This window comes from Diabrotica virgifera, chromosome 10 (assembly GCF_917563875.1).
Source record: "Diabrotica virgifera virgifera chromosome 10, PGI_DIABVI_V3a".
Taxonomy (NCBI): domain Eukaryota; kingdom Metazoa; phylum Arthropoda; class Insecta; order Coleoptera; family Chrysomelidae; genus Diabrotica; species Diabrotica virgifera.
Window position 1 is genome coordinate 11,326,340 of NC_065452.1, and position 24,369 is coordinate 11,350,708.

The window sequence follows — 24,369 nt, forward strand, 5'->3', positions numbered from 1 at the left end:
ATTTTGCACAGTAAAATATTCGTTGTCGAAATAATCCAAAACAGGCGTATGCTCGTGGAATAGGGTATAGTAGAATTTATTAAAAAAAGTCATTTTTTGATTATTAATTAATTATTGTCTGTATAAAATTATATCGGGAACATTTTGCTTTTTATAATTTTTAACAGCATAAATTCTATATCAATTATTGTTGAATATTAAACCGGTTTTAAATTAAATTAGGTTTTTTAACAAATGTAAACATATTTTAAGTTTTTTATTTTTATTTAAGCTATTTATAATACAAAAATAAAAACAATAAAATACAATAATATAATACAATACAATAAAATACAATAATACAATATAATACAATAATAATAATACAATACGATACAATATGCAGGGGTCGGCAACTTTGGCCCGCGGGCCGCATGCTATCCTCTTTTTGAGGGCCCGCCAAAGCATCAATATAATTTTAGAAAAAATCAAAAAACTTAGTGTCGTGCCGAAATGTGGCCGATGACAAAAATGCGGGCTAACAGAATAATGGGAAGGTGTATTTCACTACAACAACAGTAGATACTTAATGAGAAATACAAGTTATTTTTAATTTGGTAAAATAATTCAGGTCTTATCATAGAAAAAATAAATAAAATGCAACAGAAAAAAAAATTAATGAGAAAAAGTGTGAATTTAATGAAAAGTTAATTTCTTTATTAATAATTTTATTAAAGCACTATGCTTAATTTGCAAAGAATCTATAAGAGTACCTATTCAAAGAAATTAGCTTGTCTCACACCTACATGAAACACAAAAGTGAATGTGATAAATTTGAATCTCAGTTCAGACAAAATAAAATTGGCTCTTTACAAAAATCATTAGACGGACAACAAAGCGCTTTTAAAAAATGTAAAGAACGCAATTCAGCATTAAGTAATCAAATATTTCAAAATAGATTGCTTAACATAACAAACCATTTACGGATGGATAGTTCATTAAAAAATTTATTAAGGGGAAAGAAAGAAAATGCAAAATTTTGACGCCTGTCAAAATGTTCAATGCATTTTAAATGTAATCATTTTTTTCGAATCTTGAGAAAACTAATAAGTATTTTTGAAAAATTTAAACGCAGTACTCGTATAAAAGATTACTTTATTACCGAGAGCCGAAAGTCCCTTAGAATGAATATAGTTTCTTTTGGATGAGATATTTGAAATTAAAAATCACACCAAATTTTCTCTTTTTTTTTCACCCTTGTAACTTATTAAAATAAACATTATAGAAGTTTTCAGGGACTTCGCCTTCGGTAATAACGTAATCTTTCATTCTGCGTTTCAATTTTTCAAAAATAATTATTACTTAGTTTTCTCAGGATTCGAAAAAAATGAATCCCATTTAAATAGCATTGAAACCGAAAGTTCGTACCCGTTCCCTTAACGCAATTTGACCAAAACAATTTTAAAAATTTGAAAATTTTAATTTGTCTGTACGCAGAGCAGTTCGATGTATTAAAATTATATCAATGTTTAGTACAACAACAGAGGTAGAGGTTTAGTACAACAAAAAATGAGGTGTTCTCACCAAATAATGCTTCAAATACGATGTACAGAATAATTTTGAATTCGGTTCCGCTAATGACCTTTCTTTTTGTCCTTAACTTAAAAGTTGAAAAAGTTTAATTTCTCTTGATTCATATTTATCGTCTAATTATTTTAACTGTACTAATGTAATATGCGATAGAAATATGGAGGCGATTTTACCTCAACCTTGTACAATAAACGGACAGAAGAGGTCATTTAATTTAAGTACCTCGGGTTATTGGATCGATAGCAGTCTAAATCCTAATCTAGAAATAAGATCTAGAATAGAACAGGCCAGAAAATCTTTCGAAAAAGTTAAAAGACTGCTATATGATTCTCGAAATAAATTCGAAATTCTACTACGTTTATCAAAAACCTACGTTTGGTTGACTCTTCTCTATTCTATGCAGTTGAAATGTGGATCCTTAAAACTGCAACCATTAATAAATTGGAGACCTTTGACATGTGGATCGACCGGAGAATTCTCAAAATTTGTTAGACATCGCATACCTCAAACGAAGAAGTGCTGCACGGAATATGCAAAGCACGATAACTTTTCAACAACACAGTGAAAGTTAGAAAAACATCATACCTAAGCTACATATGTACTGAGAAAGAATAAGCACTAATATATATGCTCAACTGACAGTGAAAGGAAAGATCGAGGGAAAGAGAGGCCTAGGAAGGAAAAGACTATCGTGGCTAAGAAACATCCGACAATGGACAGGGCTAAATTTTGAATAGCTAATAAGAACTGATACGAGACAGACAAGAGTTTGCAATAAAATTGTAGTAGCCAACCTTTACCTTCAAAGGAGAGGGCACTTTAAGAAGAAAAAGAATATGATATAATGAAACAATAAAATATATAAAAACAATGTCGTACATGTAAAATCAAAGATTTTCATTTTCATGTAGAAACATTATCATTTCCACATTTTCTCCGGTCAATCGATTTCTTCTGTCAGAAATTAATTGACCAGCCGTTGAAAATACCCTCTCTGATGGTACTGATGTTGACATTATGCATAAATATTTTTTGGCCAATTGCGCTAAATGCGGATATAAGAAAGCTCTGGTTTTCCACCATTCCAGAGGGTTTTCTTTTCTAGGAATTAGACTTTCGGCTAAATATGCCCTTACTTCGATGATTGCTGCTGCTTTTGAGTCGATGTCTTTTGGTGTCTCTACGGCCTTATCAAAGTCTTCCCAAACTAAATTTTGATCGTCATATGCGGCCGTTTCTTCTCCGGTATTCACTTCGTCATTGTCATGGTCATGAATAATATCTTCCGACCGTCGTTCCGAAATGATTAGTTTAGCTACCTCATGTTGAATATGCTCTTTGGTACTATTGGAGTTATAGTCTGAATCAAACACTTTGGTTTTGAACCTTGGATCCAAAAAAAGCACATCTTGCCATTAAAGTGTTTGATTCAGCAGAACCGAATCTTGTCCCTATCTCTTTTTCGTAATGATAGATAAGATTCTTAATTTTGTCACTTGTTGTACTCTGTTCAATTTTATGGACAGCTGAAAGCAGGCCCTTTACAATGACAATTACCTTCGATAAGGTTACATTTTGTTCTGCACTCATCTCTGTAGTGAGCTGTTCAAACGGCTTTAAAACGCAACACATTTCTTTTAAAGCAACCCATTCGGATTCCGTCAACAGTTCTACAGGAATCTGCAGAATTCCTATAGTTGCAGTTAGAGGCTCGCGAACTTTTAGAAAACGCTCAATCATAAAATATGTAGAGTTCCATCTGGTCGCTACATCGTTTTTTAATTTTAATGATCTTTGACCCTCATTCATCTGACCTTGCATAGCCTTAAATTTAGTGTTAGCTTTTGTACTTCTATGAAAGTACTCTACTATCGCCTTAACTTTTTTTCGTAATGGGGACACATCAGAAATTTCTAACCCACTTTGAACAATTAAATTAATCGTGTGAGCAAAACATCCAATGTGACCCCACTCAGTCAACTTTATTGCTGCCTTGATATTTGAAGCATTATCTGAAGTTACCGAGAAGACTTTTTCTAAGATATCCCATTCATTCACAACACTGTATAAGTCATCTTTTAAATGTTGCGCGGTTTTACTATCATCAAACTGATGACATTTTAATAGAGTGGAATAAAGCGTCCAATCTTTTGTAATGAAATGGACTGTATAAGCTAAATAACTCGTTTGACTGTGTTGAGCAGTCCAACCATCGGTGGTAATGGAAACTGAACTAGCGGTGGACAACAAACCTTTCAACTTTTCAGTTTTTTGGCTGAATTTTTGGGGCAAAAATGAATAGGTAAATGTAAAACGACTGGGAATGACATAAGATGGTTCAACGCCCGCCATTAGGTCCCTGAATCCGCCATTTTCAACAAATGAAATTGGTTGCAAATCATGTACAATCATATGTAAAATTAAGTCATTGAGTTCTTGCTGTCGTCGTAGTGAACAAGGTCTATTTAGGTGACTTAATATTGATGTTTGAGAGGGTTGTTTTAATTTTTTAGACGACAAAGGCAATGCAGATTCAGATACACTTGTTAGCGTCGTAATCTGACTTGAAGTTGAAGCAATGGATTGAGCATCTTCATCATCATTTGGCTCTACAAGTAAAAAATGTCGATTAGCCGTCATCGAAAAATATCTATTAATACTCAAGGCAAATTAGAAAAATACAAGGAAAAATTATTTAGTAATTATTGGATTGCTGGAATCGAATCTTAAGATTGCATCAGTAATATAAGTTTATAGAGCTAACAGAAAGGGTGCTATTTTGTTTATTGACAAATTAGCGCTCCAAAATCTTCTATTTTTCAGTTATTGCTCTGTAACCAAGATTTTAATTTTAAACCAAAACTACCCGAATTAAAATTCATAGTAATTTAATTGGACACAGATTTTTCCGCTTTCCTTTGATAAAAATTTTTCTCGGAAATTCGGGTATTCTCAATAAAACTTTTTATTTTCAACTAAAATTTTAGGGAAGCAATTATTCATTATATTTTCAGAAGCCGGCGAAAATGGAACAAAAAATAGTTTAACAACAATTAAATTGTTAATTAATACTATATTGAATATAAATTAAGTCAATTAAGTTAATTATAAATTTACGGTCGCAATAATAACCAGATTCATTGTGGTACACCAGAGTAACTATGAATTTTGTATAAAAAGGCACTACTCGTATACCTGTCTAATGTACTTTATAGAATTGAAATTGGACTATCAATTTATTTAATTATCGATGAATAATTTATTCTACAATTTAGTTGAAAGTAAAAGATTTTGTTGGAAAAACCCAGATTTTCCGAGGAAAATTTTCGTCGAAGGAAATCGGAAAAAAATACCTCTGTGCAGAATTAAATTACAGTAGATTTTAATTCGGGGGGTTTTTGGTTTAAAGCTAAACCCTTCGGAGTTACAGAGCAATAATCGAAAAAAAAAACAAAATTTCGGAGCTCTAATTTGTCAATAAACAAAATAGTACACTTTTTAACAAAATAGCTAAAAAATATATTTTTTCTTCAATTATTAAAATTTGTGTTAAGAAAAAAAATATCCTGTATATTTTATGATGTAGTAAAACTAGTAAACTGAATAATATATTTTGATTGATTATAATATGTATTACAAACACCCATTCCGTAAAATAGTTATTTATATACCAAGTCAGTAAAGTCTTTACTGACGTGGTGCATACAAAATTTTATCGCCAACATAATTTGGTTGGAAATCAACTTAGAAATTGAATTCCGATGATTCGCACCTTAAAGTTGACTACGTAAGAGTTTGGGCTCTGCAATAATTTAAAAATAATTAAAAATTTATAAAATAAATTGAATAAAAACCTGTCATTTATCTAACTTCTTTAAAATCTCATTACAACTTATAACACTACACAATTTTGTTAATTTGATTATCTTCATTATTCATAAAATTAATCATCTTTAATTTTAATAATCCCTGAATTAAAAACTGGAAAATGAAGTACTGAAAGCTTGGATATAATGCCAAAATATATTTTATCTACAATTTCAGTTTCTACAAAAATTGGATATTGGTTTTTGATACTTACTTGCAATTTACAATTTAAGATCTTTTGAAATTTTAGATGTCATAATAAACAATTTCATGGCAGTGATGACAGATAACTTGCAAGATGGCCGCTTTCGATTTTTAATCGATAGTTATCACTGTTATCAGTATTGAATAATTACTAAATCGGTAAAGTTTTAATTTATTTTATATGAATATAATTACAAAATACTACAGAATTTCACTGTTTGACATAAATTTAATAGTTAATAGCGCAAATTAAATAATTAAAGTAAATAAATTTTAAGTTCACTTAAATTCTCGCAATTCGATTACTGCCATCGATCATTTACATTCAATCTGGTTTAATTTGATTAATCGCGGCAGGTAAAGTAAAATTCTGCTTTCAGTACAATAAAGTGTTAATGTACTGCCGCAAATGAGGGCAAATGAGTACAATAATGAATTATTTTAGTGACTGTTGGCGATAAAAATTATTAACAATGGACACATTTCTTGACCTAGTCTAGATTTACATATACACATTAAACTATTAGACATTATAATAATGATTCATTTCGGCAGTTTTTTTACCTTTCCATAGGTTATTATTGTTGAATAAGGTTTATTATATCCGAGTCTTAAATAAACCTCGTAAATATACATTTCTGAATGGCCCTTATTTTTGTTTTAGTCTTTAGTGTTCTATAAATAAGTCGCTAAGACTTAGACAATTAGACACCGCACGCACACATCTTATGATAAATTGAATGTCACTCAAATGCAATAAAATTTACATGAATAGATTCGTCTCTGAATCAAAGTTTACGGAAATCACATTTTTGAAGTCCATAAAACTGTCCTCTTCATAAAAATTATTAGTATAATTATTATATTGTCACTATTGAAAAAAGATTAACACAGCATGAGACTAACCCTTACTTTGGGGTGGGTCGGTGGAAGTGCACTGTCGTTCTGTCGTACTGTACGCTATGACTGTAAGGTCATCTATAAAAAATACTTTAATACCCGGAGAAAGATTTACAGTTCCTTTTCACAAAATATTTTTATTCTTTCTATCTATGTAGGTATTTACATACCCATATGATATGGATATGATTTTAAATTTATTTATGTGTATCAATTTTCGTTATTAATTGAAATTCAGAGTTGGTGCAATCTACTGATGTAAAGGACATCGTACACATATTATGGAAAATATAATGTCACTCAAATTCAATAAAATTTATACGAATAGATGCGTTTTAAATTAACGGTCAAATCTTATCATTGCGCCAACTCTATATTTTCAATAATAAGAGCAGAAATTGATATAAATAAATTTGAAATCAAATGGGTACGTACATAAGTTAGAGTTAATATATACTTCGAATCGTTAATAAATTCATTTTTTAGTAAAATTGTGGCTTATTTCCCATAAAAAATACGTAATTATAAAAATGCCACAAGGAAATAGCTTCAGAACAACATTAAGTTAGAGAGAGAAAAAATATTTTAAAATACCCAAATTGTCGGTACTCCATAAATCAGCGGATTAGTTTCACTAATCCGCTTAGACCCAGCGGGGTTTAAGCTCTTGTGAATAGCACCCAGAGCAATAGTAATTGTAACTGACACTTTTACTGACTCAAAAAATGTGATTTCGATAAACTTTAATTGCAATTTGCGCCGTAATTAATCATAATTAAGAGTTGGCGCAATGATAAGATTTGAACGTTAATTTAAAACGAATCTATTCGTATAAATTTTATTGAATTTGAGTGACATTATATTTTCCATAAGATGTGTGCGATGTCCTTTTATTGTATTTGAGTGATATTAAATTTTCCATAACATGCGTGCGGTGTCCTTTCACAAGAAATTTATACTTTTCACTGATAATGCCTGTATAGATAAAGACGACAGATGATACAAAGGAAGCCTCGTTCTCAATGTGATAAATACTGAATTTAACAAATATTTTTGAAAAACATTTTGTCCATTGAAAAAATGATTGCGAAATACTATATGGACATAACTCATTGAAGCAATTTATACGTGGAAAGCCTATCGATTCGGCTATAAATTTTGGGCTCTTTGTTGAAGTAGCGGACATTGTTATAATTGCTGAATCTGCAATGTGCAACTCACTGGGTATTTTTTGACAACTTATTTAACAGCAGAGATTTGTCAATTCATTTACAAAAATGTGGATACCGAGCAATACGAATATTGCGGGAAAATATAATATTATCGAAGTGTCATATACAAGATACGAAAAGAAGCTCGTAGTTCATATGATTTTCAGTTTGATGTACCTAAATAGAGAAATATTTTTTGTAAAATTGAGGTAATAGGTGTGTTACTATAGCATCTAATTTTGACAATATGGAACCTACTAAGCTACTACATTATATTGAACCGTAAGTTCAAAAGAAAACGTTTAATTTCTCAAACACAAGTATAAAAAATTCTAATACATAATTACATGGCAGGCGTTGATCAACACGACTGGTTTGAGTGCTATGGTTTGTTGGAAAATGTTCCACTAAAATCAGAGCCAAGAAGTGGTATTGGTCAATATTCACACGATTCATTGATTTGGCATTAGTAAATGAACTAGTAATAGAACTTCTCTACAACGAGTCAATAAGTCAAATATTACTTTATTAGATTTTCGTCGAACTGTAGCAGTTCCCTACCTAAAATTGACTCTTAGTTCAAGAAGTGTATAGGAAGACCGAGTACATCATCAGCAAAAGTTTCTATGGATGTAAGATTAGATATATGGGAAAGAACCCTTCATGGAAAACGTGAAAAGCAGAGGCGATGTCAGGGGGAAAATTGTAAAGCCAACATACTGTGGAAAATGTACTGTAACATTATGTAAAAATTGTTTTCTACTACAGTATCATAAAAATAAACTTGATTTTATTAGACGTGAATAAAAATTTTAATTCTCGCAACCGATTTAAACCCATTCATACATACCTTCGATTATATGTAATAACTGTAACGCCCAGCGTCCTATTTATGTAAATTAATTTCAAAGATGCAAAGATGTAAATTAATTTCATGTATATTTCCTGATTAACAAGATTACAGATAATTATGTATACCTAATTAAAATTTTGAAATTTGAAAAAAAAATATCTTGGGCGTTAATGGGGTAAGATTCAATTCCAGCAATAAAATACCTTAACTATAAAACTTTTCCCAAGAATTAAAAACAAACAAAAAATAAGAAATTTTTAAGAACAAACATTGATTAATTACAATTTACTATTTTATTCGAAAAAGAAGTAAAAATTTACCTAAGTGGGAAATTATACATACTTATTGACGTTTCGACTTCTACTTAGGAAATCGTTATCGAAATACAAAATATAAATAAATTAAACAAATCCTGTTTATGTTGCTTAATAGAAAAGTTCTTCTAATTTAATTTAATCTGACTCATTCATATTGACAATTCAGACATAATAATGATACCACAAAGAAATAGCTTCAGAACAATATTGATTAACTATTTTTTAAAGTATATTAATTTTATGCAACGTAAAGATTAAAAAAGTATCTACAATAATCTGCCTTAAATGTGAACTTACTTAATCGTTTCAATGATGATGCACCTGTATTGGAACTAGCATGTTTATTTAAAAAGGTGTGATGTTTGATTGATATGTGTTTCTTCAAATTTGACGTTGAACCGCCTTTATAGGAATATATTATTCCACATATATTACACTTGGCCTTCCCATCAGATGAAGGTGAGAAATGTAACCAAATTTCACTTCTTTTATATGTTTCTTCCATATTAACCTAAAAAATTTATGGCTTTTTAAATTTGTACACAATGATATTTACATTTCATAATGCTACACTTGCATGTAAGGTTTTGTTTACATAACTAAGTAACAGAAAAGAGGATACCAACAACAACCCATATCCGTTAAAAATAAAGCAGGAAAGCAGAAATACATAACTATAACTACTGTATCAAGGTGCCAGAAATGAGAAAAGAGGATACCAACAAAAACCCATATGCATTAAAAATAAAGCGGGGAAGCAGAAATAGTAGAGAGGTGGAAAGGATATTTTGACGAATTACTAAAGGGCAAGTTGTCAAAGAAAATGCGTGAAAGCAAAAGCAGTAAATGAACACTTAGAAGACATACAAGATAAATCGCCCAGCAAAGAACGAATCGAGTAAATAATAAAAAATCTTAAAAATAACAAATGCCCTGAAAGCGATAACATAGCAGCAAAGACAATTCACTTATATGGGTGGAGAATTGCTATGCTAAATGGATATACAAAATCATAAAGGGAGATATGGATAAAATAACGAATAACAGAAAATTGGAAGGAAGCAATTAGTATTTATCCATTACACAAAAAAGGCAACCAAAAATAATGCAGTAGCAGTAACTACAGAGAAGTAGCATTAATAAATACTGTATCTATATAAAATCCTATCAAAATTCATAAAATATAAACGTGGAAAAGAAGTTGAACATCTAGTATAATAGACGAATATAGGTACTGGTTTAGCCGAGGGAGAAACACAAAGGACCAAACATTCGAAGCAGAAAACTATGAACAGTGTTCATTGAATACAACTAATAGCACTATTTATCGACTTCCAGCAAACGCAAACATACTAGCATACGATATAATAAAGAAGAAAACATGAAAAGAGGCGCTTGAGAAATCGGGAGTTAGCAGAAAGTTACGCACCATGATACCTCTTAATTTAGAGAATACATAAAACAAAGCCAAATAAACAATCAACCATCAAACAAATTTATAGTAAACGAAGGATTAAGGCAGGGCGATCCTTTGTCATCACTGCTCTTATTAGTCATCAATAAATGACTCCTGTATCAAAAAAGACCCTAAGTTTTGTCGTTTGCGGATGATGTGGTGTTGCCGGCAACAGGAAAAAAGAGCTACAGAAGATGGTAGGTACAGAGAATAGTAAAAGCAGCAGAGAAAATGGGACTGTAGATAAATGAAACTAACACAAAGAGTATGGAATGAACAGATGGTCAGAACAAAAAGGGATAACAGTTTTAAAGTAGAATTAGAATAACTAAAATCATACGAATTCGAAATGGTATAAAGATTTACGTACCTAGAAGCAATAATATTACGTAAACTGAACATTAAAAAAGAAATACAAGCTAGAATAATGCCAGGCAATAGAATAGAAGTATACATGCGGTTAATGGAATGTTAAAAAGCAAGTTTTTATCAAGAAAGGCAAAAATATAGTTATATAGGTATACAAAACAAGTATACAACCAATAATAACATACTGCAGTAAGACATGGACAATGACAAAAAATGAACAATATTTACTGGAGATCTGGGAAAGGAAAATACTGAAGAAGATATATGGAGAGATAATAAAGGACAGTTTATGGATAAGATGAAAAGCTGAGTTAAATGATTTATACAACCAACCTAATATAATATGAGTGATAAAGGCACAGAGACTTATATGGCGACGTCGTCTAGAAAGGATTCCGAACATGAGGACTCTTAAAAGGGTACTAAACTACGCTATAGCCTCAAAAAAGAGAAAAGACCAAAAAGGAGACCAAAAAATATATGGAAGCAAGAGGTCAAAAAAGATATGGAAATATTGGGACTAGAAGATCAGAAAAGAAAAATGAATAAGAGAAAGGGGTGGAGAAAAATCATATATCAAGCCAGAGAAGATCCAGTGGTCAGTACATAAAAACAGGGTGCGGCATTAGTGCGAGGAAGTCCAATTACTCGTTTGGTGTAAGAGATACGAAAAAATGTATTAAGGTAAAAGTTGGGACATATATATTACCATGATTTAAAAATATTTTCAAATACACAATAAACAATAAAATAATTGTTTAAACAATTTCTGCCCAAAAATTTCTCCCGGCACCAATGACCAAATCACTCTTCGCCCTTATAATTTTTTGAAAGGGAACATTTTTGAACAGGAATCCGCAAATAAAAAGAAACAGAATCAGAAAGTAGGTATAAAATAAAGTCTCCCTACAAACTGTACCTTGGACATTGAACTCAAAAATAGACAGGAACTTCTTAAAATGGCATGTGTTCGTGTTTGTCCTTTTTACTAATCGCACGTGTCATCATCACTCAAAATTTCTCATGTGTGTGTGGTCCACTAGTCCACTCAATCACTCAACTTAAGAGAAAAATTACAAACGACCTTTTTTGTTTTGAATGACACAAAAAATCTTCTTCTAACCAAAAATTAAAATTAACCGAAACAATTTTAAAATTGAACAGTACCTACTTCAAAAAATTTTCAAAAATTGTTAAATTCTACGTGTACCAGTGAAAACACAGAAATGATCCGATATAAGGACGACCTGCACTCATGCGCACTGATCTGTTTAATGGATAAAAATTATAAATGTAATTTAGTATGTTAAAAATTATTATAAAATACAAGGAGTGCCTGATATAATTTTGTCCTGACTGATTAAAAAATATCACTTTTTTTGTAAATTTTACTAAAATTTTTTCGGCTATGGCAGATATTATTTTAAATTTTTTGGATCATTCAAAACAAACAATTCTGTAATTTTTCTCTTAGTTGACCGTTTTTTAGTTATAACAATTAAAATAAAAAAAAAACGAAAAATAACGATTTTCACGGCTCAAAAACAAGTAAAAATATCATTTTTGTTCCTTATGTCTACCAGTTCTTTATAACTATTTTGGACTTATTTCATTTTCAAACATTGATTTTTAGTTGTTAATGTAGGCCCATCACCCGTCTTCCCATAAGGAACTTTCCTCATTAACAATTAGTGCTTATTATCAAATCATTAATTTAACTATTTTGATTACGAAATAAGCCACAATTGAAAAAATAATTGTCATTGTCAAATCGAATGTCGTTGTCAAAATACAAAAAATTATTAAATTAAACAAAAATGGTGTTTCTTAGTAAAAATTCTTCTAATAATTTATTTAATCTCACTAATTTACATCGGCAATTCAGACATATTATATTATACATTTTAAAGTAGAAGACTAAAATGATATTGCCAATATTTATCAGTTGTTTTCCTGAGACGACTTTACTGAAAGATAGTTCATTCGATTACGTGAAATCAACCCAACTCAAGAATATTTGTCACAAAAAAATCATAGCATGTGATCTGTATTTAAAAAGACAACCACATGCAACGGTCACAGTAAAATTCTCGTGTTAAAGATTTCATAGTAAATCACGAGGGAAAACCAGGAAAAAACCTCGCGTATGGAATCTCTAACACGAGAATTTTACTGTCACCGTTGCATTTGGTTGTCTTTTTAAAGACAGATCACATGCTACGATTTTTTTGTGACGGATATTCTTGAGTTGGGTTGATTTCATGTAATCGAATGAACTATCTTTCAGTAAAGTCGTCCCAAAAACGCAACTCTTTAATTTTAGCAATACCATTTTAGTCTTCTACTTTGTCTGCATTGCCGATATAAATTAGTCAGATTAAATAAAATAGAAGAATTTTTTACTGAGCAACAACATTTTTGTTTAATTTAGCAATATTTTGTATTTTGACAACGACATCCGATTTGGGCGTCGAAACGTTAATAAAATAATTTTTTCAATTTAATTGTGGCTTATTTCCCAATTAAAATAGTTAATTATAAAAATACCACAAGGAAATAGCTTCAGAACAAAATCATGACTTGATGAATTCAAAAAATAGTTATTTTTCTACGGCCGTGCTTAAACAGCCACTTTCCCGCACGCATTTCGTTACCGAAAGTTGCACTTTCCCGCACGGCGTGCGGGAAAGTAGAATACCTTCTAATATTATACTATAATACATAGAATAAACTAATATTGAGATATTATTTACTAATTTATTTCAAATGTATCTTATTGTGTTCATGTTATAATGAAATTATTGCAATAATTCGATGAAATAAAATTATTTTGACATAATATATAAAAGTCACATCAGTAGAAAATTACAATGGTTTTAAATCGTCGTCATGGAAACTAATGTCGTCGGCATGGTAAGCCATTAAATTAAAAGTTTGGTTTTGACAACCTTGTTAAAGAATTAATTAGTGTATTTTTACTCCTAAATAAAAATTGATATGCCTCTATTTTTTGTGGTTTTTTTCCAAACGTACGGCCCTAGAAAAAAGAGACTGCCGTTGACCCGAACGACGCGACAGCGGAATTCGGGCAAGCAGTCGAGTGCGGGGAAGACACTTTCCGCATGAGTTAGGAACAATATTTTTTCTAGGACCGTACGTTTGGAAAAAACGCCACAAAAATAGAGTTACATCAATTTTTATTTAGAAGTGAAAATACACAAATTAATTCTTTCACAAGGTTGTCAAAACCAAACTTTCAATATAATGGGTTACCACGACGACGATATTGGTTTTCCATGACGACGATTCAAAACCATTGTAATTTTCTACTGATCTGACGTTTAAATAATACGTCAAAATAATTTAATTTCATCGAATTATCTCGCAAATTTCATTAAAACATGAAGACAGTAAGATAAATTTGAAATAAATTAGTAAATAATATCTAAATATTAGTTTATTGTATGTATTATAATATACAGTGTGTCCACAGATGGGGTTCCTAAGAGGAAAAACTTTTTATTTTCAATTTTAGCGAAAAATGTCATTCTTGATAAGTTTTGCTTGTTCTAAAACCCCATAAAACGAAATAAAATTCAAGTTTTTCAAAACCTGCTTAATTTTGTAGCCAATTTTCAGTAAATCTATAAATTTTTGCACTAAGTTCGAAATCATAACAATAATCTAGTGTTGGTAAGCTACAATGTAGCTTAGTAACTGTCAACTCCGATAAATATTTTGCGAATTGGCATTTTTTTTTCGACAATGTTAAACAAAATATTGATCAATAATGACATTCACAAGATAAATTCTTTGTTGAACGCTTAAAGTTGTCGAAAAAAAATGACAATTCGCAAATTATTTATCGGAGTTGACAATTACTAACCTACATTGTAGCTTGGCAACACTAGATTATTGTTATGATTTCGAAGTTAGTGCAAAAATTTATAGCGATTACATAAAATTGGCTACCAAATTAAGCAGGTTTTGAAAAACTTGAATTTTATTTCGTTTTATGGCGTTTTAAAATAAGCAAAACTTTTTATGAAGAATGACATTTTTCGCTAAAATTGAAAATAAAAAAGTTTTTCCTCTTGGGCACCCCATCCGTGGACACACTGTATTATACGGCCATATTACAAGGTATTTTACTTTCCCGCACGCCGTGCGGGAAAATTTACTTTCACGCACGCCGTGCGGGAAAGTGCAACTTTCGGAAACGAAATGCGTGCGTGAAAGTGGCTCTTTTAGCACGGCCGTAGAAAAAATATTTTTTAATTGTGTTTTTGAGCTTTGAAAATTCTCATTCTTCGGTCTTTTTTAGTTTTAAATTGTTTACAGTTGGAAAACGATCAACTTAATAGAAAAATAATTACAAAAGACGTTTTTTGTTTCACAAAGATCCAAAAAATCTAAAATAATATCTGCCCGGGTGGAAAATATGTAGTAGAATTTATAAATAAAAGTCATTTTTTAATTGTTAATTAATAATTATAGTCAGGACAAAATTAGATCGGCACATCTTGTTTTCTATATAATATTGTTAATATACTTACATACATGCTGAGGAAACTTGAGGGAAGACAAAAATAGCAAATACTGACATGAGGAATACGGATTGGTGGACGGACGAAATACGAGAGAAAATAAAGAACAAAAAAGACAAATGGAAGAGACACGTAAGCACAAAGAACCCGGAAGATTACGAGGCATATAAATAAAAAAGGAAAGAGATTAAACTAGCAGTGAAAGTAGGAAAGGAAAGGTCATGGGAGCTGTTTGGACAACAAATTATAGGGAAAACTCTTCTACGGCGCATTAAAGCAACCGACAAAAGAAAGAGCACAAGATGCCGAATATAAAAGAGAAGAATGGAAACGTACTAAAAGAAGAAAAACAAATAATGGTAAAATGGAGAGAACATTTCAAAGAGCAAACACATGCAGACAAGGACAACATAGTGGAGATACAATGAATGAAGAACAACAAGTGGAATCCATAACAAGAGAGGAATTAGACAAAGCAATAGAGTAAAATTAGGCAAATAATCACCAGGTAAGGATCATATCACCCCGGAAATGATCAAATTCATGGGAATAGAGGAAATGGACAGCATGAAAGAACTAATGAATGATATCTTAAGTAGAGCAGAAATACCAAAGGACTGGAAGAAAGACATTAAATTACCAATTACCAATACACAAAAAGGGAGACAAGAGAGACAGTAATAATAACTAGGTATCACCATATCAAGCATCCCTGGGAAGTTATTCGCAGGAATAATAGATACAAGAATAGAAACCCAAATAAAACAACTATGGAAGATACACAGTGTGGATTCAGGAAGAACAGAAGCACGCAAGACCTAATATTCACAATAGGACAAGTAAGTGAGAAGGTAATCAATAGGAATAAAGAGATAGGTACATATATGCTTCATCGACCTGGAAAAGGCGTTTGGCAGAATCCGAAGAAAGGACGTATGGAAGACAGTAAATGAAAGAGGAGTCGACAGGCTTCTAATAGAAGTAATAAAGGATATGTACAAAAATAATACAAAGACAGTAAGAACTAATAACGAGGAATCCAGAGAATTTACTACAAGTCAAGGCGTCAAACAGGGATGCGTGTTGAGTCCACTGCTATTCTCAGTGGTACTGGATGATGCAATTAAGAAAGCCAAGAGAAGAATGAGAAAACTAACATTAGGATATTGGCAAATGAACTATTGGAGCTACTATTTGCAGACGACATGGTATTTATAGCAGAAAACAGAGGAGACTTACAGAAAAATCTTGAAATCCCAGAAGAAAAACTATCACAAACATAAATATGAAAATTAATATAGATAAAACAAAAACAATGATAATCTCAAATACCAGGAAGACACAAGCAATAGAATTAGACGGAAAACAACTAGAGCAAGTGTAATATTTTAAATACCTAGTAATAATAATTGAATCAAATGGTAAACAAGACATGGAAATAAACGATGGAATGGGACGAACAGGAAGGTTATTTAACACTACGAAAATATACCAGATACCAGAGAAAATAAAAACGGGAGTAGTTAGTTAGATCAGTAGTTAGATCAACAATCATGTATAGCAGCGAGGCATACACAATACACATTGACGGGGAGACAAAAATCCAGAGTCAATGCTACGGAAATGAGGTAATGAGGAAAATAGCAAAGAGTTATGTGCGTAGATGAAATCAGGAAAGAACTCAAAAAGAAACGATTGGCACTGGAAAGTGCAAGAAACTTAACACAGGATCGGAAAGCATGGAGACTACAATGCCAAACTCAACTCCACCAGCCTTACACCTGAAGGTAGAAAGCCTTAGGACTAAGAGTAAGTAACATACTAAATTACATATCAAATAATAATTTTTATCAATTAAACAGAGATCGGCGCAGGTCGTCCTTATATCGGATTCTCTACTATAGATGATTAATCCTAAATCAAATAATGCGGAGGTAGCTGATTGATTACGTAAGTAATTAAGAATTAAAAAAAAACGTATATGATTAAAAAATAACTTAATTAAATAAAATGCACATTACTTTACACAATACTTAGCATAACAGTCAAATTTCCATTTACCCATTTTCGCAGCAAGAGCAAGTAGTAATTCTCTAGTTAAAGAGACAGTTAAGAAAGAGAAAAAGAACAGTTGGGACACATTCGGAGAAAAAATGGATGAAAAAGCACAGAGAATGTAAAATTATTTTATAGCACCTGAAAAACCTAAGACGTATCAAAGAAACAAAACTAAAACAAATAATAAACAGGGAATGAACGAAGGAACAATAATAAACGACGAATAGAAAATAATGGAAAGATGGAGGGAAAATTTCGAGCTGATACTGAATGGAAAGCAAGGGAATATAATGGAAAAAGAAAGCCATATCAACAGAGAATAAACGAGAAACATGGAAAATTCAGAAACTGTAGAAAAAGAAGAACTGGAAGAAGCAATAAGATAAAGATTTGAAAAGCACCAGGAACCGATGAGGTAGCACCACAAATGTTGAAATATATAGTAGTAAAAGGAAAAGAAAAATTGTTAAGTATACAAATAATCTAATCTGGAAGAGAAAAATAATACCCAGAGAATGGACGAATGCAATAATTATACGTATGTATACACAAGAAAGGAATAGAAAACACAAGAGACTGTAAGAACTGTAGATGTATATCACTACTATATGTAGCAGCAAAATTATACGAAACTGTAATAGAAAGGACAATTAGAACAGAAATAGAACACAACTTAAAGTACGTACAAAGTGGATTCAGGAAATGACATAACACCATCCAATAAGCATTAGAAAAAGCCTTAAAGAAAAATAGAGAAATATATCTGAGCTGTATAGACAAGAAAAAAGCATTCGACTCAATCAAAAGAAAGATATATGGGTAAGCCTAAAGAAGAAACAAGTAAGTGAAAAACTGATCGAAGCAACAAAAAGTATATACATACATGAAAAAAAAAAACAAATACAATAAAATGCTAAATATGCAATCAGAACCATTTGAAACTACACAATGAAACTAGACAAAAACTGGATTTTAAACAAAAGACATTAGAGCAGAATTCATGCAGCAGAGATGAAGTACTTCAAAAGAACCAAAGAAGAACAGATAGAATAAGAAATGACGAAATAAGAGAAAAACTTAAAATCAAACCGATACTCGACTCAATTAAGGAGAAAAAATTGGCATGTTTCGGAAATTTAACCCGGATGGACAATAACAGACAAGTGAAAGGAGTGTGGGAAGCAAATCCAATAAGGAAGAACAGAACAACAGAAGAGGGCGACCCATTATGCAATGGAATAGTGGCATCTCGCAGATACTACAAAGTAAGGGTAAAACTTGGCAAGAAGCAACACAAATGGCAATGAATAGGAAAGAATGGAAAAAGTTCATTAAGCACTTGAGTCTAGACGCAACTTTCGACACCTTAGACGAGGACTGATTAAGTTTGAATGAATGATATAAAAAATAATGCAAAAATTTTTGTAAAAAATGCAATGAACGGGTATGTTTTTAAATTATGAATGGCCCTACACTGAAAGTTATCAATATGTCTACTGATTAAGTAAGATAAATGATTAAAAAAAATAACGTAATTAAATAAAATGCATATTATTATTTAAATAAAATAATAATAGGCTACACTTTACACAATAATTAGCATAATATTCAAATTTCCACTTACCGATAGCTACTTTCGTAGCAAGTAGCAATAGCAAAGATACGTCTTTTGAAGAGTGAAGAGTTGAAACTGAAACGGCTTCTTCTTCTTAGCACTTAGCACAAGGGTACGTAACGTATTGCTTGTTTGAGCGTTAATTAGAATCTGAAACACTGAAATGAAATTGAAATCTTCGGAGCATCGTAGTTTCCTTCTACCCCTTCCTTCTATCCAGAAGTAGAAAGTTAAATCCTTTATCCTTTTGTCCATTGAATCTCGATGGTCAAAAAGCACACATATGGTTCCATATTACGGAAACCTCGTTCGTTACAACTTATCTCGAAATTCGGAATAATACACAATTGACAAGACAAGACAAATTACTTTATCACACACATTTCAAAAAAGTACTTCATTTCCACAATTAGACTTGTCGCTCAGTTGTAAGTCCATTATGTTGTAAGAGAAATTTATGAGGGGCTTTTGAATTTTCAAAAACCATGCCTTTTGTTAAATGCGTAACCATTAAAAGTAGATATTTAACTCAACACAAGAACGTGTCAAGGAAGTTCCTGGAACTTAATTACTCGCAATTTCGCGGTACTAAACTATTTTAACACGTTAACTGCCTCATAGACGTTTACTTATTAATTTTTGGCGAAGTTAAAATAAGGTAAATATTTTTAAACTAAACGTACATAGAGGTATAGAAGAAGGGTTGGTGGTGAATAAGGGTTTTATCTATGGTGAGTGAATCCATACATAAAAATTACAAACATGTTTTTTTGTTTGTACAAAAGGGTGTACCTATGTATAAATTTAGATCTGTTATCCAGTGATAACAAAAACTCCAATAGTCTCTTAGATTATTGAAATGTGCCTTTAACGCTAAGTACTTCACTGCACTTCACTGCTGCTTAGAACCTAAGAACCTATACGGTAGCTCCAGTGGTTTGTGGCTCTTCAGTCTCCGAGTCTGCTCAGTGCTCACTATTATCTATCAGGATTAGTGCAAGATTGTTTGGGTGGTTTTTCAATTCCACCAAATAGCGGCTGCTGTATTCACTTACTATTTCCTTAACTGTGCCTACTTGGGATCGTCTCGGATTTCCCTGTTTGGTATAAACCAAGAAGGTGCATTTGTTATGGTCCCTAGTACCTTCGACTGAAAGCGTATAGTTGTACATGTACACTTGTACCTATATGAATATGTTCTGTTAGAATATGTACTTGTACCTATATCATAAACTGGTACTGGTAAAATGATACGCAATTTGGGTTTCACAAAGGCCTGGGAACTCGTGAAGTTCTTTTTTCACTTAACATACTTATACAAAGGTGCCTGGACGTCAATCAAGATATATACAGTAGGAAAAATGAAAGAATACCCATGAACGAACATATAAAACACGCTGTATTTTCCTGTCACCGTGTCACACAAAAAATTGGCCAGCGCAAGTACATTTAATAATTATTGTTACATGTACTTGCACTGGACAATTTTCTTTGTGACACGGTGAAAGGAAAATACAGCGTGTTTTATATGTTCGTTGATGGGTATTCTTTCATTTTTCCGACTGTACAGTCGGAAAAATGAAAGAATACCTATGAACGAACATACAAAATACGCTGTATTTTCCTGTTACCGTGTCACAAAGAAAATTGTCCAGTGCAAGTACGTGTAACAATAATTATTACATGTACTTGCGCTGGCCAATTTTTTGTGTAACACGGTGACAGGAAAATACAGCGTGTTTATATGTTCGTTCATGGGTATTCTTTCATTTTCCTACTGTATGCGTGTTTTATTGACTATAATAAATCATTCGATAAAGTACGACATTAACAATTATTAATGCATGTCCGGGAATCAAAGAACATAGACTACAAATGACCTCAGGATTATATCGAATTTATACTATAAGCATTGAGCAAAAGTACGTGTTAACAATCAGTTGTCAGAGGAAATTGAAATCAGACGTGGAGTGAGACAGGGATGCGTGTTGTCGCCAATTCTTTTTAATGTCTACTCGGAAGCGATCTTAAAAAAAGCTCTTGAGGGTGAAACAGGTGGAATAAAAGTAAATGGAGTTCCCATTAACAACATTAGATATGCGGATGACACTGTCATCTTAGCTGAAAATATTGGGGATTTTCAGAGGCTGGTGACCAGAATATAGGAGTTTGGACAAGAATACGGGCTACCAATGAATGTCAAGAAGACAAAGTTTATGAGAATATCGAAAACTCAAAGAAATAACGAAAATCTATTCAAAAACGGATCGAATATCGAACGAGTCGACCAATATGCATATCTTGGAACAATGATCCAACTCCACAGGAGATTACTTACAGGAAATCAAAATCAGAATAGAAAAGGCTAGAGTAAATTTTAACAAAATGCGAAAAGTGCTCTGAACAACAGCTTTAAAGTTGGAGCTAAGAGTTAGGTTGGCTAGATGCTACGTTTTCTCGACTTTGCTTTATGGAATGGAAGCTTGGACCTTGAATGCTGCATCAATGAAAAAACTAAAATCATTCGAGCTGTGGGTGTACAGAAGAATTCTGAAAATATCGTGGACAGAACACGTCACAAACAAAGAGGTTCTGAGAAAGATGAATAAAGAGATGGAAATCCTAAATACCATCAAAATAAGAAAATTGGAATATCTCGGACATATTTCACGTGGAGAGAGATACAGCTTGCTTAAATTGATTATGCAGGGAAATATTCAAGGAAAGGGAAGCATAGGGAGACGCAGAATATCATGGCTGCGCATGAACTTTTCAGAGCAACCGTCTCTAAAATACGAATAGCTATGTTGATTGCCGCCTCCGCAGCGGAGATGGCACTTAAAGAAGAAGATCCTAAAAACCCTCGAGTAATCTGTTTGCATCAATTAAGTGGCAAAAACCCTCTAAACTCTAGATGACGTACCTTTGAATAACCCTGGATACCAGAGGTGCTTCGGAGGTCGGTTCTGATTGCATATTCGTATTCAGTGACCCCAAAAACCCCCCGAATAACAAAATCTGACCGTATACTGATTTTGACATGTTTATGAACTTTTGGATGCATTTTATACATTTTAAAATGCGCTTATGCATTTCCACCCATTTTTCTATTGTAACCTTTTTCTTGAGTTCATCCTGAACACAACGCAAAAAGTTGCAAGTCTAGGTGCTCTATTTAAAAATCTATTTATTCTGGTGCTTTTAGTGCTAAATGCCCTGGTCTAATTCTAATAAAACCAATGCAATGCATACAAAATTAAAGTTGTTGATCATTGATCATACTCATACTGTAGAAACATAATCATTTCCACATTTTTACGGTCAGTCTAGAAAGTATGTAAGTAAAGTGATGGTTGTAGATTGTAGATACAATAATCGTTACTCGCTCTTCTGATACGATTGGTAAGAAGTAACGAAGTAATCAGAGTAATCAAAGTAGATACAATAGTCATTAGTCGCTCTGATACGATTGGTACGAAGTACCGAAGTAATCAGAGTAATCAAAGTAATCAGAGTAATCAAAGTAATCAGAGTAATCAAAGTAATCAACGATTGGTACGAAGTAACGAAGTAATCAGAGTAATCAAAGTAGATACAATAGTCACTACTCGCTCTGATACGATTGGTACGAAGTAACGAAGTAATCAGAGTAACCAGAGTAATCAAAGTAATCAAAGTAATCAACGATTGGTACGAAGTAATCCGAGTAATCAAAGTAATCAGAGTAATCAAAGTAATCAGAGTAATCAGAGTAATCGAAGTAATCAGAGTAATCAAAGTAATCAGAGTAATCAAAGTAATCAGAGTAATCAAAGTAATCAGAGTAATCAAAGTAATCAGAGTAATCAAAGTAATCAGAGTAATCAAAGTAATCAGAGTAATCAAAGTAATCAGAGTAATCAAAGTAATCAGAGTAATCAAAGTAATGAGAGTAATCAAAGTAATCAGAGTAATCAAAGTAATCAGAGTAATCAAAGTAATCATAGTAATCAAAGTAATCAGAGTAATCAAAGTAATCAACGATTGGTACGATGTAACGAAGTAATCAGAGTAATCAAAGTAACGATTTGTTTCTCTGAATAGTAATCGTTACTTTCGGTAATCGCAAGTAACGAGTACTTTGTAACGAATAGTTACTTTTTCAACATCACTACTGTGAGTGATAAAAACGAAATGAAAAGTATGCGATAAAAGTAATATACTTACTAATTCTTTTTAATCCTACAGTAGGGTATATTTTTTATATTCGTGAACATCAAACGACGTCGGATGTGCACTCATGGCCCCCTCCCCACTGTCGTATACCGTCGTAATAAGCAAATACCCCCCTCCACCTTTTCAACGACGTAGTTTATGGATGTTCCCGTACAGCTGTGAATTTTTTATCAAATGAGGGTTCTTTGGTGCTTAATACGTGATACAAATTTCAAAGCGATTAATTTCAAAGCGTTTAAATTTTATTCAAATTGTTTATTCCAGAGAGCTTTTTTTGCAATAACATAAGTCAGAAAAAAATGATTTTAGAACCATTCTACAGGTGTCAAATGAAAGAGCATGACCTAATTTTTCAAATTGGTTTAAAAAAAAGTGAATAAAAAATGCGTTTATTAGTAACAAATATTTATGCAAAAGTATCGTCAATTTTTCCTTACAAACTTTTTGAATAAAATTTTTCAAAAACACCTATTTTTACCGTATTTTAGTTGTACAACTACCAAGTAATGGTTTGTATATGATAATTGATGAAAAATTGTAAAAAATATACATAATTTTATATATATAAAAAATAAAAAGTTTATAAGGAAAAATTAACCATACTTTTGCATAATTATTTATTACTAATAAATGCATTTTTATTCACTTTTTTTAAACAAATTTGAAAATCTAGCTCATGCCCTTTAATTTGACACCTGTAGAATAGTTCGAACATGATTTTTTTCTGACTTACGTTGTTGCAAAAAAGCTCTCTGGGATAAACAATTTGAATAAGATTTAAACAATTGAATTAATCGCTTTGATATTTTTCACAATTTTTGACAAAAGAACATTTGACAAAAATTTCAAAGCTGTACACTTATTTTTACAATATTTATTGCGAAATTAATTTTTTCGAAATTTCGACCTTTTTTCGCAATTATGTTAACAATAAATGAGTATATTAAGATTTATATCAAGCTTTTTCCATTCTCTCGAAGATGTTTGTACTAAGACAACCATAAACCTTACTGTTTTCCATTAATTTGAAAAAAAAAAGGAGAAAAGGTACTTTGACACTAAATTGTTTACAAATAAAAATGGCCGCCAGATCCTACGTAGGAAATAGTTACAATTCGTTATTATATGTATTACCTGTCAAAAAAACGCTTCAGTACCTTGGCTGTTGAAGTGTCATGGAAAAACCTT

At 31.7% G+C, this 24,369-nt stretch overlaps 2 protein-coding genes across 5 annotated transcripts in view; one reads left to right on the top strand and one right to left on the bottom strand.

Moving 5' to 3' along the window:
* LOC114332050 (kinesin-like protein KIF13A) overlaps positions 1-24,369 on the top strand; it is a 515,517-nt gene that overhangs the window by 409,287 nt on the left and 81,861 nt on the right. The window lies entirely within an intron of this gene.
* On the bottom strand, positions 246-20,405 carry LOC126878528 (E3 SUMO-protein ligase ZBED1-like). The gene is made up of 3 exons (XM_050641284.1): positions 18,976-20,405; positions 9,219-9,432; positions 246-4,178 (listed from the first exon to the last, which is right to left on the bottom strand). Exons 2-3 carry the CDS (start codon positions 9,424-9,426, stop codon positions 2,935-2,937), a joined length of 1,452 nt encoding a protein of 483 aa, XP_050497241.1. The 5' UTR covers positions 9,427-9,432; positions 18,976-20,405; the 3' UTR covers positions 246-2,934.

Bases quoted from the DNA above. Each gene is read 5' to 3' on its own strand.
- LOC126878528 (XM_050641284.1), bottom strand. From the start codon at position 9,426: ATGGAAGAAACATATAAAAGAAGTGAAATTTGGTTACATTTCTCACCT. The intron at 4,179-9,218 runs GTAAGTTCACAT...TTTTACTTGTAG, and splicing joins ATCATCATTGAAACGATTAA to AGCCAAATGATGATGAAGAT.